At 43.7% G+C, this 14,055-nt stretch overlaps 1 protein-coding gene across 4 annotated transcripts in view; it reads left to right on the top strand.

Annotated features, from left to right (window-relative positions):
• The window catches only part of nek10 (NIMA-related kinase 10), a 231,817-nt gene that overhangs the window by 214,789 nt on the left and 2,973 nt on the right, over positions 1-14,055 (top strand). For 3 of the 4 annotated variants that reach the window (XM_069914024.1, XM_069914019.1, XM_069914023.1), the window contains one exon: positions 6,976-7,037. In XM_069914024.1, the coding sequence (XP_069770125.1) occupies positions 6,976-7,037 (62 nt within the window). Of the gene's footprint in view, positions 1-5,278; positions 6,744-6,975; positions 7,038-14,055 lie in introns of those variants that run through there. The other variant, XM_069914020.1, reaches the window with a different exon arrangement.

Here is a 14,055-nt window from a genome sequence, read left to right as displayed (position 1 = left end):
AGGTAGGACAGTTGATGTAGTCTATCTGGATTTTAGCAAAGCTTTTGATAAGGTTCCACATGAAAGGTTAGTAAGGAAGGTTCAGTCACTAGGGATTAATAGAGAAATAGTAAGATGGGTTCAGAGGTGGCTGGAGGAAAGACAGCATGATAGACAACTCTGTCAGGATGGAAGCCTGTGACGAGCGGAGTACCTCAAGGATCGGTGCTAGGTCCCCTGTTGTTCATAATTTATATTAATGATGTGGATGATGGGGTGGTTAACTGGATAAGTAAATATGCAGACGATACAAAAATAGGGAGAGTGGTGGATAGCGAGGAAGGCTTTCAGGGATTACAGAGGGATTTGATTTGTCTGGAGAGTTGGGCTGAAAGATGGCAGATGGAATTTAATGTAGAGAAGTGTGAGGTGCTTCATTTCTGTAAAAATAATCAAAGTAGACATATGTAGTAAAGGGGAGGACATTGGAGAATGCACAAGAACAAATAGATCTTGGAGTTATGGTGCAGCATTCCTTGAAGGTGGATTCCCATGTTGACAGGGTGGTTAAGAAGGCATTTTTATGCTAGCCTTCATAAATCAGCTTAGAGTATAAGAGCTGGGAAGTGATGCTGCGACTGTTTAAGGTGTTGGTGAGGCCAGGTTTGGAGTATTATGTTCATTTCTGGTCTCCAAATTATAGGAAGGATATTGATAAGGTGGAGAGGATGCAGAGAAGATTTACGAGGATGTTGCTTAAAATACCTAGAGTACAGAGAAAGATTGAAGAGGTTAGGACTTTATTCCTTGGAACGTAGACAGTTGAGAGGGGATTTGATAGAGGTGTTTAAAATTATGAAGGGAATAGATAGGGTAGATGCAAATAGACTCTTCCACCTGAAAACAGGGGAGGTTGAAACAAGAGGACACAAGTTGAGGGTAAGGGGGTAAAATGTTAGGATAAACATTAGAGGATGCTTCTTCACTCAGAGAATGGTGGCTGAATGGAATAATCTTCCGGAGGAAATAGTTGAGGCAGAGTCAATTCTTTCATTTAAGAGGAGGCTGGATAGGCGGAGAATAGGCGGGAGAGCTAGCTGAGTTGTTTGAGTGAACTGGCGTGGACTTGTAGGGCCGAGATGGCCTGTTTCCATTCCATAAACTGTTATATGGTTATATATAATATTAAGCGCCTTCTCTTCATGTTAATGTTGGGCTAATCGAAGGAGCTTGAATGGACAGTGCGTTAAAACAAACTAAAGAAGCCTAGCCCACACAGAAGCCTGGTATACCTTTAATTTGCATATAGATTGGACTAGCCAAATTAGTAAAAATACTGAGGAGAAGGAATTCCTTGAATGTTTACGGGACGGTTATCTAGACCAATATGTCAAGGAACCAATTTGGGAGCAGGCCATTTTAGATAGGGTATTATGCAATGATAAGGGGCTAATCAACAATCTTGTTGTACGAGGCCCTTTGGGTAGGAGCGATCACAATATGATCGAATTCTCACTCGACATGGAGAGTGATGAAATTAAAACCGAGACTAAGGTCCTGAATTTAAATAGAGGGAATTATGATAGTATGAGACGGGAGTTGAGTAAGATTGATTGGGTGGTGTTTATGGGGAGTTGACTGTGGATAGACAATGGAAAGCATTCACAGATCTAATGGAGAAATTGCAAAAATTGTTTATACTGGTTTGGCATAAAAATAAACCAAAAAAGGTGACTCAACCGTGGATAACAAGGGAAATTAGAGACAGCATTAGGTCCAAAGAGAGAGCATATCAATTGGCCAAAAAAAGTACCACAACCAAAGACTGGGAGCAGTTCAAGATGCACCAAAGAAGGACAAAGGGATAAATCAAGAGCAAAAATAAATTACGAAAGTAAGCTTGCGGCAAATATAAAAACCGACTGCAAAAGCTTTTATAAATATGTCAAGAGGAAAAGATTGGTGAAATCCAGAGTAGGTCCTTTGCAGTCGGAATCAGGGGAATATATAATGGGGAATAAGGAAATGGCAGACCAATTAAATTCTTATTTTAGTTCTGTTTTTACAAGAGAGGATACAAATAACCTCCCAAGGATGTTGGGAAACATAGAGACTAATGCAAGGGAGGAACTGAAAGAAATCAGTATCTCTAAGGACATGGTCTTGGGGAAATTGATGGGATTGAAGGCAGATAAATCCCAAGGGCCTGATAATCTACATCCTAGGGTACTTAAGGAAGTGGCCATTCAGATAGCAGATGCTTTAAGAATTATTTTCCAGAACTCGATAGACTCAGGATCAGTAACCATGGATTGGAGGGTAGCTAATGTTACCCCACTATTTAAAAAGGGGGGTAGAGAAAAAGCGGGGAATTATAGGCCGGTGAGTCTTACATCAAGGCAAAATGATGGAATCCATTAGTAAGGATGTAATAACGGAGCATATGACTAGCAGAGAAGGGATCGGACAGAGTCAACATGGATTTACAAAAGGTAAATCATGCTTGACAAATCTATTGGAATTCTTTGAGATGGTGACAGGTAAAATAGATGGGGGAGAGCCAGTGGATGAGGTGTACCTGGACTTCCAAAAGGCCTTCGATAAGGTCCCGCATAAACGGGATTGGGGGCAAAGTATTGATGTGGATTGAGAACTGGCTGGCAGGTAGAAGACAGAGAGTTGGGATAAATGGCTTGTTTTCTGAGTGGCAGGCGGTGACCAGTGGGGTGCCACAGGGATCTGTACTGGGACCCCAGCTGTTCACAATTTACATTAATGATCTGGATGAGGGGATTGGATGTAATATCTCCAAATTTGCAGATGACACTAAGCTAGGAGGGGTTGTGTGCACGGAAGAGGGGGTCAGGAAGCTCCAGTGTGATTTGGATAAATTGAGGGACTGGGCAGATACATGGCAAATGCACTACAATGTGGATAAGTGTGAGGTTATCCACTTTGGTAATACAAACCGGAGGGCAGATAACTATTTGAATGGCAATAGATTAAGAGATGGGGAAGTGCAGAGAGACCTAGGGGTACTTGTACACCAGTCTCTGAAGGCGAGCATGCAGGTACAGCAGGCGGTTAAAAAGGCAAATGGTATGTTGGCCTTCAGATCAAGAGGGTTTGAGTATAGGAACAAGGATACCTTATTGCAGCTGTACAGGGCCTTGGTGAGACCCCACCTGGAGTATTGTGTGCAGTTTTGGTCACCTTATCTAAGGAAGGATGTTCTTGCAATGGAGGGAGTGCAGAGGCGATTCACCAGGCTGATACCTGGAATGGCAGGAATGACTTATGAGGAAAGATTGCGCAAATTGGGATTGTTCTCGCTGGAGTTTAGAAGATTGAGAGGGGATCTCATAGAGACATATAAAATTCTGGCAGGACTGGACAGAATGGATGCAGATGGGATGTTTCCAATGATGGGAAAATCCAGAACCCGGGGCCATGGTTTGAGGATAATAGGCAAACCATTTAGGACCGAGATGAGGAGGAATTTCTTGACCCAGAGGGTGGTGAATCTTTGGAATTCATTGCCACAGAGGGCAGCAGAGGCAGGTTCATTAAATATATTTAAGAGGGAATTAGATCTGTTTCTTCAGTATAAGGGTATTAAAGGTTACGGAGAGAAGGTGGGGACGGGGTACTGAACTTTAAGATCAGCCATGATCTCGTTGAATGGCGGAGCAGGGTCGAAGGGTCGAATGACCTACTCCTGCTCCTATCTTCTATGTTTCTTTGTTTACCCACGGATGGATGTACCAATGGCCCTCACATTCGATGCATCCAATACGGCCGTGGCCGCTGTCCTGGAACAGTTCAGTTGGCACCTGCAACCATCCAAGTTAAAGTACAGCTCATTTGACAGGGAGATACTTGCCCTCTACCTGGCTGTCCACCACTTCCATTACTTCCTGAAAGTACGATCGTACACTGTCTACACCGACCATAAGCCTCTTACTTTTGCCTTCTCGAAGTCCCCTGATTGTAAATCAAACTTACTGTCCTATAATTGCTGAGCCTAAACCTGGAGCCCCTTTTAAACAGAGGAACCATGTTTGCACCATGCCCCCCTCTAGTGACTGTTGAAAAATCACTGTCAGAGCCTCCGCTATTTCCTCCCTAACTTCCCTTAAGGTCCTGGGGAAAATCCCGTTGGGATCCGGAGACTCATCCACCTTTATATGCCTCAAAAGTTCCAATACCCCTCTTTCCTAATCCCTACATTTTCCATAATCACTCTTTTTTGCTTCTCTTATCCTACACGATTCCATATCCTTTTCCCTAGTAAATATTGAAGACAAGAACTCATTCTCACCCATCTCATTCGGCTCCTCAAACATTCTTCCACTCTGATTCTCTAAGGGACCAATTTTAACCTTCACTCTCCTTTTACTATTTCTTCTTCTTCTTCTTTGGCTTGGCTTCGCAGACGAAGATTTATGGAGGGGTAAATGTCCACGTCAGCTGCAGGCTCGTTTGTGGCTGACAAGTCCAATGCGGGACAGGCAGACACAGTTGCAGGGGAAAATTGGTTGGTTGGGGTTGGGTGTTGGGTTTTTCCTCCTTTGTCTTTTGTCAGTGAGGTGGGCTCTGCGGTCTTCTTCAAAGGAGGTTGCTGCCCGCCGAACTGTGAGGCGCCAAGATGCACGGTTTGAGGCGATATCAGCCCACTGGCGGTGGTCAATGTGGCAGGCACCAAGAGATTTCTTTAGGCAGTCCTTGTACCTCTTCTTTGGTGCACCTCTGTCACGGTGGCCAGTGGAGAGCTCGCCATACAACATGATCTTGGGAAGGCGATGGTCCTCCATTCTGGAGACATGACCTACCCAGCGCAGTTGGATCTTCAGCAGCGTGGATTCGATGCTGTCGGCCTCTGCCATCTCGAGTACTTCGATGTTAAGGATGAAGTCGCTCCAATGAATGTTGAGGATGGAGCGGAGACAACACTGGTGGAAGCATTCTAGGAGCCGTAGGTGATGCCAGTAGAGGACCCATGATTCGGAGCCGAACAGGAGTGTGGGTATGACAACGGCTCTGTATACGCTAATCATATTTGTAAAACCCCTTCAGATTTACTGTCACCCTTTTTGCTATAGCCACCTCGTACCTTCTTTTCGCTATCTAATTTCTTTATTAAGCTTCTTTTTATAATCCATGTATTTTCCAAGCATCTTATCTATACCTTGTTTCTTGTATTTAATATAGGCCTCCCTTTTATTTTGAACTAACTTTATAATCTCCCTTGAAAGCTATGGCTCTCTTGAACTTTTGGCTCTGCCTTTTATCCTAACAGGAACATACAACAGAGACTCTTATCCACCACTGCTATTCAACACCTGTCTGGAAAGCACAACATGGTTGCTGACACATTATCCAGGCCTGGTCAATGCTATGTCACAGGGCATTGACTACCATGATCTAACTCAGAACAGCCTCGAGACACTCTGCTTCAGAACAGCAATCATAGGGTTGCAGCTCCAAGACCTCCAGCTTGACGTTGTCGGCACCATGCTCTTCAGCAACATTTCCACTAGCCAGCTCCGCCCTCCATCCACAAGATAGTGCAGCTAGTATCCACATAGTTTGTTTAGCATGGCCTGCGTGAACAAGTCACAGAGCGGGCGAAAAACTGCACAGACTGCCAGGTGTTCAAGGTCCAGCATCACACCAGGCACTGACTCCAACAGTTTGACACCCCAACCTAAAGGTTCCAACACGTCCATTTTGACATAGTGAGACTCCTGCCCTTCTCCTGGAGGTCCCAACACCTGCTTACGGTGATGGACAGATTCACTCGCTAGCTGTATGGCCATACCCATCCCGGACGCCTCCACAGAGTCGTGCGACAGGGCCTTTCTCGCCATCTAGATGTCCCGGCAGATGTTACAACCAATCAGGAAGCACAATTCATCTCCACCCTGTGGACAACTCTCTAGACTCCTGGGCATCCAGCTGCACAGTACCATAGCTTACCACCCTCAAGCCAATGGGCTAGTTGAGCATTTCCACTGCTACCTCAAATTGGCATTGATGGCACGCCTCGAAAAGACCAACTGGATGGATGAACTGCCCTGGGTTCTGGTAGACATTAACACAGCACCAAAGGATGACCTAGGCACCTACTTGGTCGAACTAGTCTACAGAGAGACCATTGCAGTGCCTGGACATTTCCTCCCTCCAGCAACCAAGCATGATGCTGACACCGCTGTCATCCTTGAGAGACTGCATGACAAACTGGGCTCTAATGCACCACCACCGCCATCGCAACACGGTGAACCACCCTGCAACTTCCTGTAAGTTCGTGCGCAGGGGCGCACACAGGACTCCCCTTTAACGACCTTATGAAGGCCCATACAGGGTGCTACAGAGAAATGCTCAATGTTCACCCTGGACATTGGGGGCAAGGAGGAGTTATTTATGCTAGACGGTTTAAAAACAGCGCATGTGGACTTGTCCCACCAGTGCATAGAGATCGGCTATCTAAACAGCACACTTCTCCCTCGACACATCCTAAAATCATCAGCGCTGGTTCTGAGGGGTGGGGTTGTGTGGTGACACACATGCTTGTAGCGGTGAACCAGCCCTGCTTGTTAAGCACTGTCGGTGGGGCAGCCGTAGCAAGGATGGCATCACGAGACCGTCTCTTCCAGTCCAGACCTGAAAGTCACATTCATGCTTGCATCATCGAGATGCCAGTGCTGGGACATTAGGGGCGGGACCTAGATCAGGCTTAAAGGCTGCAGCATCAAATTCAAAATAAAGCAGTTGTGATACCAGAGCTCACAGCCTGTTGTCTCAGTCTCTTCGCTGCGCTCTTTCACAGCACGCTACATCTCAATATATTGGATACCATCCAATTCTTATGGAATCAGAAGCAGTTCTACAAAGTTCGGAACAACCTTAAGATAAAAATATTTCCATTAATAAATGTTTGATTTGAAATGCAGGGATTAAAAAATATTTGCTAACAATTTTTTGTTTCACATTTAGATGATTATTGAAGAAGTTCTTATTGAAAGTGGATATTATGACATACTAAACACTGTTAATAGGTGAGTTTGTACATACATTGGAAAATCTTTAGCCACAGAGAGAAAAAAAAATGCTTTGGGTCAGCAGAAGAATAAAAATACTCTGACCCAATCCACTTTAAATCAACCCACTTCCAGTTTTAATTAAAACTTGTCTCCAATTCACTCTGACAAAATAGGTCATTAGATAATGGAAGCACCCTGACTCAAATTTTATTTGTATTTCAGGCTAAATACATCCTGAACAGGTATTGGGAGGCAATGACTAATACATTAAAAAAAAGTGTCAATCCATTAGTGCCTGCAGGTTGGGAAAGCAGATCCCCATCCTCATGCAACTAACGATAACCCTTACTAATATTCCACAATCTCGGTTTCTGCTCCATTGTGATACAGTGGCCATATACACAGCCACTCCCTGCAATCTTAGGTAGCTTCAACTCTTCCATTGTCTCATTTTTTCCCCATTCCTGTCACCACCACCTTCACCCTCCCCACCCCCCCTCCCCACCATGATTTCCCATTTCTCTGTGATCACCCAGCCCATATTCACCCTTCTCCCCATGATCTCTCAGCAAGGGTCAGGTATACATATATACACACTGAAAAAACATTTGGATTCAGATTAGAGTAGCCCTTGCCCTGTTGACTGAAGCTGGCTTAACATCACAACATGATCAACATGTTGGGTCCAGAATAAGCACCAGTCTTGTACCTGGGCAGACCTCTAATTCTCATCAGGAGGTATTATTTTATATTGGCATATTCTTTCCCTGCTTGACAGATTAGTTTTATCCAATTTGCAACCTGCACTAAAAACTGAAAATTTGAGAAACTGTTCCAATAAAGGAAATTCAAACCAAATGATAACTCTTTTTCTTTTTACACAAATGTTGTGGTGCTTGTATTATATAACCATATAACAGTTACAGTACAGAAACAGGTCACGTTGGCCCCTGTAGTCTGCACCGATTTAAGTGATCTCCTTTAGTCCTACCTACCTGCTCCCTGTCCATAACCCTCCAATCCCCTCATATCCATGCACTGATCCAACCATTTCTAAATGACAAAATTGACCCTGCTACAACCACCTCTTCCGGAAGGTCATTCCACTCAGCCACCACTCTCTGAGTGAAGAAGCTCCCTCTCATGTTACTTCTAACCTTTTGCCCCCAACCCTTAATTTATGACCCAATGTCACTTACCCTCAAGGGAAAAGCCTGTTCACATCTATTCTATCTGTCCCCCTCATGATTTTAAATACCTCTATCAAATTCCCCCTCAACCTTCTACACTCCAATGAATAGAGACCCAGTCAACTCAATCTTTCTTTATATTCTAGATACTGCAATCCAGGCAACATTTTAGTAAATCTTTTCTGCACCCTCTCTACCTTATTGGTATCCTTCCTATAATTTGGGGACCAGAACTGCACACAGTATTCCAAATTTGGCCTCACCAATGCCTTGAACAGTTTCAACATCACCTCCCAGCTCCTATATTCTATGCTTTGATTTATAAAGGCCAGCATACCAAAGGCCTTCTTTACCACTCTATCCACAAGAAACCACTTTCAAAGAACAATGAACCATTATTCCAAGATCTCTCTGTTCCTCTGCATCTTCAATGCCCTCCCCTTCACTGCATATGCCCTGTTTTGATTATTCTTCCCAAAGTGAAGCACTTCACACTTATCGGTATTAAACTCCATCTGCCACCTTTCAGCCCACTCTTCTAAGCAGTCCAAATCCCTCTGCAATCCCTGAAAACCATCTTCACTATCCACAACTCCCCCTATTTTTGTATCGTCCGCATATTTACTAACCCAATTTACCATTTCATCATCCAAATCATTAATATAAATGACAAATAGCAAGAGACCCAACACCGATTCCTGCTCGTCACCAGCCTCCATCTTGACAGTTATCCACCATGACTCTCTGGCATCTACCTTCTAGCCACCATTGAACTGATCCGATTATCTCAACATTAATGCCTAGCACCCGAATCTTCCTTACCACCCTTCCATATGAAACCTTATTGAAGTCCTTAATGAAGTCCATATATACTACATCTGCTGCTCTGCCCTCTTCAACCTTCCTAGTCACCTCTTCAAAAAATTCAACAAGGTTTGTCAAACACAACCTTCCCCGCATAAATCCGTGTTGGGTGTCCATGATCAGCCCCTGCCTCTCTAGATACCTAAACATATCTAAGAATACTTTCTATTAGTTTACAGACCACCGATTTCAAACTTACTGGCCTATAATTGCTGAGCCTACACCTGGAGCCCCTTTTAAACAGAGGAACCACATTTGCACCATGCCCCCCTCTATTGACTGTTGAAAAATCACTGTCAGAGCCTCCGCTATTTCCTCCCTGACTTCCCTTAAGGTCCTGGGGAAAATCCCGTTGGGATCCGGAGACTCATCCACCTTTATATGCCTCAAAAGTTCCAATACCCCCTCTTTCCTAATCCCTACATTTTCCATAATCACCCTTTTTGCTTCTCTTATCCTACACGATTCCATATCCTTTTCCCTAGTGAAGAGAAGAACTCATTCTCGCCCATCTCATTTGGGTCCTCAAACATTCGTCTGCTCTGATTCTCTAAGGGACCAATTTTATCCTTCACTCTCATTTTGCATTTACATATTTGTAAAACCCCTTCGGATTTACTGTCACCCTTTTCGCTATAGCCACCTCGTACCTTCTTTTCGCTATCTAATTTCTTTATTAAGCTTCTTTTTACAATCCATGTATTTTCCAAGCATTTTGTCTATACCTTGTTTCTTGTATTTAATATAGGCCTCCCTTTTATCTTGAACCAACTTTCTAATCTCCCTTGAAAGCCACTTCCTAACAGGGACATAGATTCTGCACCCTCAAAATCTCACCTTTAAATTACCTCCAATTCTCCTCTACATCCTTCCCACAAAACAAATCATCCCAAACCACTCCTTGCAAATCCCTTTTCATTTCATCAAATCTGGCTTTTTCCCACTCAAAAACCTTAATCTTTAGACCAGACTTATCCCTTTCCATAATTATATTGAAACTAATGGTATCATGATCACTGGATCCAAAGTGCTCCGCAACACACACTTCAGTCACCTGCCCTATCTCATTCCCCAACAGTAGATCCAACATTGCCTCTTCTCTAGTGGATACCGCACATATTGCTGCAAAACCTACCCTGCACACATTTTACAAATTCTAATGCATCCAGCCCCTTCACAGAATGTGTTTCCCAATCTGTATTAGGGAAATTAAAATCCCCCACTAACATAACCCTGTGCTTTTTACAAATCTCAGCTATTTCCTTACACATTTGCTCCTTTATTTCTCTCTCCCCACTAGGTGGTCTATAATACACCCCTATAATTGTAACTTCTTTTCCATTTTTAATTCCACCCATACCGCCTCCTTTGACGATCCCTCCAATCTGTCTCGCATCAGCACCACTGTGATATTTTCCCTGAAAAGTAATGCCACCCCCCCTTACCCCTCCAATTCTATCACACCTAAAGCAGCAAAATCCCAGAATATTTAGCTGACAGTCACATCCCTCCTGCAACCACAACTCACTAATTACCACCACATCATACTGCCAAACGTCTATCCCAGCTCGTCCACCTTCCTTACAATACTCCAAGCATTAAAGTAAATGCATTTCAGAGATTTCCCACGTCTTACCTTCTTCTTGTCCCTATCTTTATGGACAACTCTGTTATTTATTACCATCAACCCCTCCGTCATGGCACTGATCTTTTTCATTCTCAATCACCTGACTTTCCACTACAAAACTTTGTCTACAAACCTTCTCTATTTGCAGATAAACCTTCTCTTTGCTGTTTTCCTTTATATCGACCCTTTCCACCAACCATACTAGTTTAAAGCCCCCTTAGTTGCCCTAGTAAATGCCCCTGCCAGGATCTTGGTCCCTCTAGCAACCCATCCGTTCGCTATAGGTCCCACCTCTCCCAAAAAAGGTCCCAGAGATCCAAGAACTCAAATCCCTGCCCTCACTATTGCGTGGCATAGGAATTAATCCAGAGATTACCCCCTTTGTGATCCTTTTTAGCTCCCTACCTGACTCCCTATATTCATTTTTTAGGACCATTTCACTCTTCCTCCCTATGTTGTTGGTACCAACATGTACCACGACCTCTGGCTCATTACCCTCCCCCCTTAGGATGTCATGGACACGAGAAGTTACATCCCGAACCCTGGCACAGGGGAGGCATACCACCATCTGGTTTTCTTTATCGTATCCACAGAAACCCCTATATGTCCTCCTGACCATTGAATAACTATTGTCCTCCTCTTCCTTTCCTTACACTTCTGGGCTACAGAGACTGACCTTGTGCCAGAAGTATAGCCACTGATGCCTTTCCCAGCCTGACTGTCGCCCCCCCCTCCCCCCCCCAGCAGTACTCAAGGAGGAGTACCTATTATTGAGGGCTGCAGGAAGAGGGGCCCTCTCTTGTACTTGTCTCTTCCCTTTCCCTCTCCTAACTGTAACCCACTGATCCTCCTCCTGTTGCCCTGGTGAGACCACCTGGCTATAACTCCTATCTATGATGGCCTCACTCTCCCTGACCAGAGCGAAGTCATTGAGCTGCAGCTCCAGTTCCATAACACAGTCCCTGAGATGCTGCAGCTCAGCCCACCTAGTGCAGATGTGGATGTCCAGGAAGCTAGAAGACATCCCACATCTGGCACTGAGAACAGCAAACTGCTCTCACACACATGCCTTCTCTCACCCCCTCACCATATATATATATAATGTGACAAATATACAATCTTACCTTAATCCAGATATGCTCAACCTCAGCCTCTGCTCACCGAAGCCTCTTGAGCCAAAGCCTCAAAGCCCTACTCCTTCACCAGGCCACTCATTCACTCACTGGGCCGTTCCTCGCTGGCCACTCCCCTTTGCCTTACCCTCCATTTATTGGTCCTTGAGTAATTAATCCCGTCACTCTCACTTCACTTCTCCTCCTCTGAACACTGCCCGAGCTTTGGTCGCCACATCCTCCAACTCGCTGCTCGAACCAAATAGGCCTGAGCCCCGGTAAGGACCCGAATTTATGATCTTACCTTCCTCTTCCCTCTCACCTTGCTCCTCCTCCTCTGAACACTGCCCGAGCTCTGGTTGCCACCTCCTCCAACTTGTTGCTTGAACCAACTAAGCCCGAGCCCTGGTAAGGACCTGAATTTATGACCTCACTTTGTTTTTCAAAAAATTACGACCCTGCATTTTGTCCTTCAATTTTCTAAATTTCCTCTCTCCATTTAGGTTAAATGATTATCTGTGCCATTAACTATATACATTCCCCCTATATTTGACCTCCCAAAGTGCAATAGCTCACCTTTGGATGAAACTCCATCTGCCATTTCTCTGCTCCAATCCATCCTGTTGAATGATGTGATAACCCTCTACAGTGACTGTCTACAATTTCGCCAATCATCAAGATTCAATTTATTGTCATGTAATCAAAATAGTGTCATATTACAAGAAATTGCTTTTGTCTGCTGTAAGGCAGGCAGATTCACCATCGGCAGAAATTGCCTGAAGCGCTTCTTTACAGTCAGAGAATAGTGTTATCTGCCTGTAAATTTAATCCACCCACTCACCTAGTTTTTCATCCAAGTTTTGTTTTCCAAATTGCTCAAAGCCGCTCCATCCCCCCCCCCAAGTTCCAGAGTACAGTATTGTTCCCAGTTGCCACAACATTTTTCTTAATATACTCTACCAGTTATAGTCTAACTTACTATTAAGATTGTTCACATGTTTTCAATGCTAAAAATTGAGACAATATTAAGACTTTGGTTTTAAATTTAAGTTGCTGATTATGGTCCAGTGTCCTTTAAATCACAACATTATGAATTAAGGATTATCTCCAAAGACTTAAACACAGTACACAGGGATTCTATGATACTGGTGAGGTTGGTAAACTTAGACTATACCAGTTTATGAAATTGAGAAGTAGGTCACACTCCCTTCTATTCTGCACCATCATTCAATAATAAAGGCATCGATTCCATGCCAGCTACATGCAAGAACATTCCAACTGGTTTCATTCTTCCAAACACCTGCATATTTCACTTTTCAAATATTTATTCTGTTCTCAGTTTTTAAAAAAAACACTGCCTTCATGACTATTCATAGATCCTAAATACCAGATGTGTAAAAAGATATTTTATGAATTAACTTCAATTATGTTGTTTGATCCTTTACCCAATGGGAACAATATGAACCAATTTACTCTGTATGGATCTTTAAAATTTCCATATCTCTGAGGTTAAATTGACTGGCCTACAGAACATAAGATATAGGAGCAGAAGTAGGTTTCTCCTCCGTGAGGTGATCCATTCTCTCACTCAGCCCCACCCCTCTGCTTCTCCCCATAACCATTGACATCCTGACTCTTCTTTTCAGATACCTATCAATCTCTGTCTTAAATACATCCAATAACTTGGCCTCCAAAGCCATCCGTGGTAGTAAATTTTAGAGGTTCACTAGTCTGGGTAAAGAAATTCCACCACATCTGTTTTAAATGGGTGCCTTCAATCCTGAAGTTGAGCCACCTTGTCAAATTCCCCTACCATGGAAAATAACTTTGCCACATCTCCTCTGTCCAAGCCTTTCAACATTCAAAATGCTTTTATGTGTGCCCCCCCCCCCCATTCTTATCTGAACTCCAGAGAGTACAGGCCAAGAGCCAGCAAACACTCCTCATATGCTCATCCCTTCATTCCAGCAATTATTCTTGTTAATCCTCTCCGAACCTCTCCCCAATTTCAGGACATCCTTCCTAAATAAGGAGCTCATAATTGTACCTAGATCATTGAACAACAGTATTTCCCAATCTGTCACCATTAAAAGACTGATAATCCACAATCTCACAATACAGAAATCCAAATGGTTTTGTATCTAGTTTCCTTGACCCCCCCAGTTCCCATGCTCACATTCATATGCCAGTTATTTTGCACCCTTGAGCTCACTGAAAAACTTATTAATTTACTATGTAAC

The sequence above is a fragment of the Narcine bancroftii genome, chromosome 1, assembly GCF_036971445.1.
Source record: "Narcine bancroftii isolate sNarBan1 chromosome 1, sNarBan1.hap1, whole genome shotgun sequence".
Taxonomy (NCBI): Eukaryota; Metazoa; Chordata; class Chondrichthyes; order Torpediniformes; family Narcinidae; genus Narcine; species Narcine bancroftii.
Note: the sequence above shows the minus strand (reverse complement) of the source record. Positions and strands in the feature narration are given on the sequence as shown.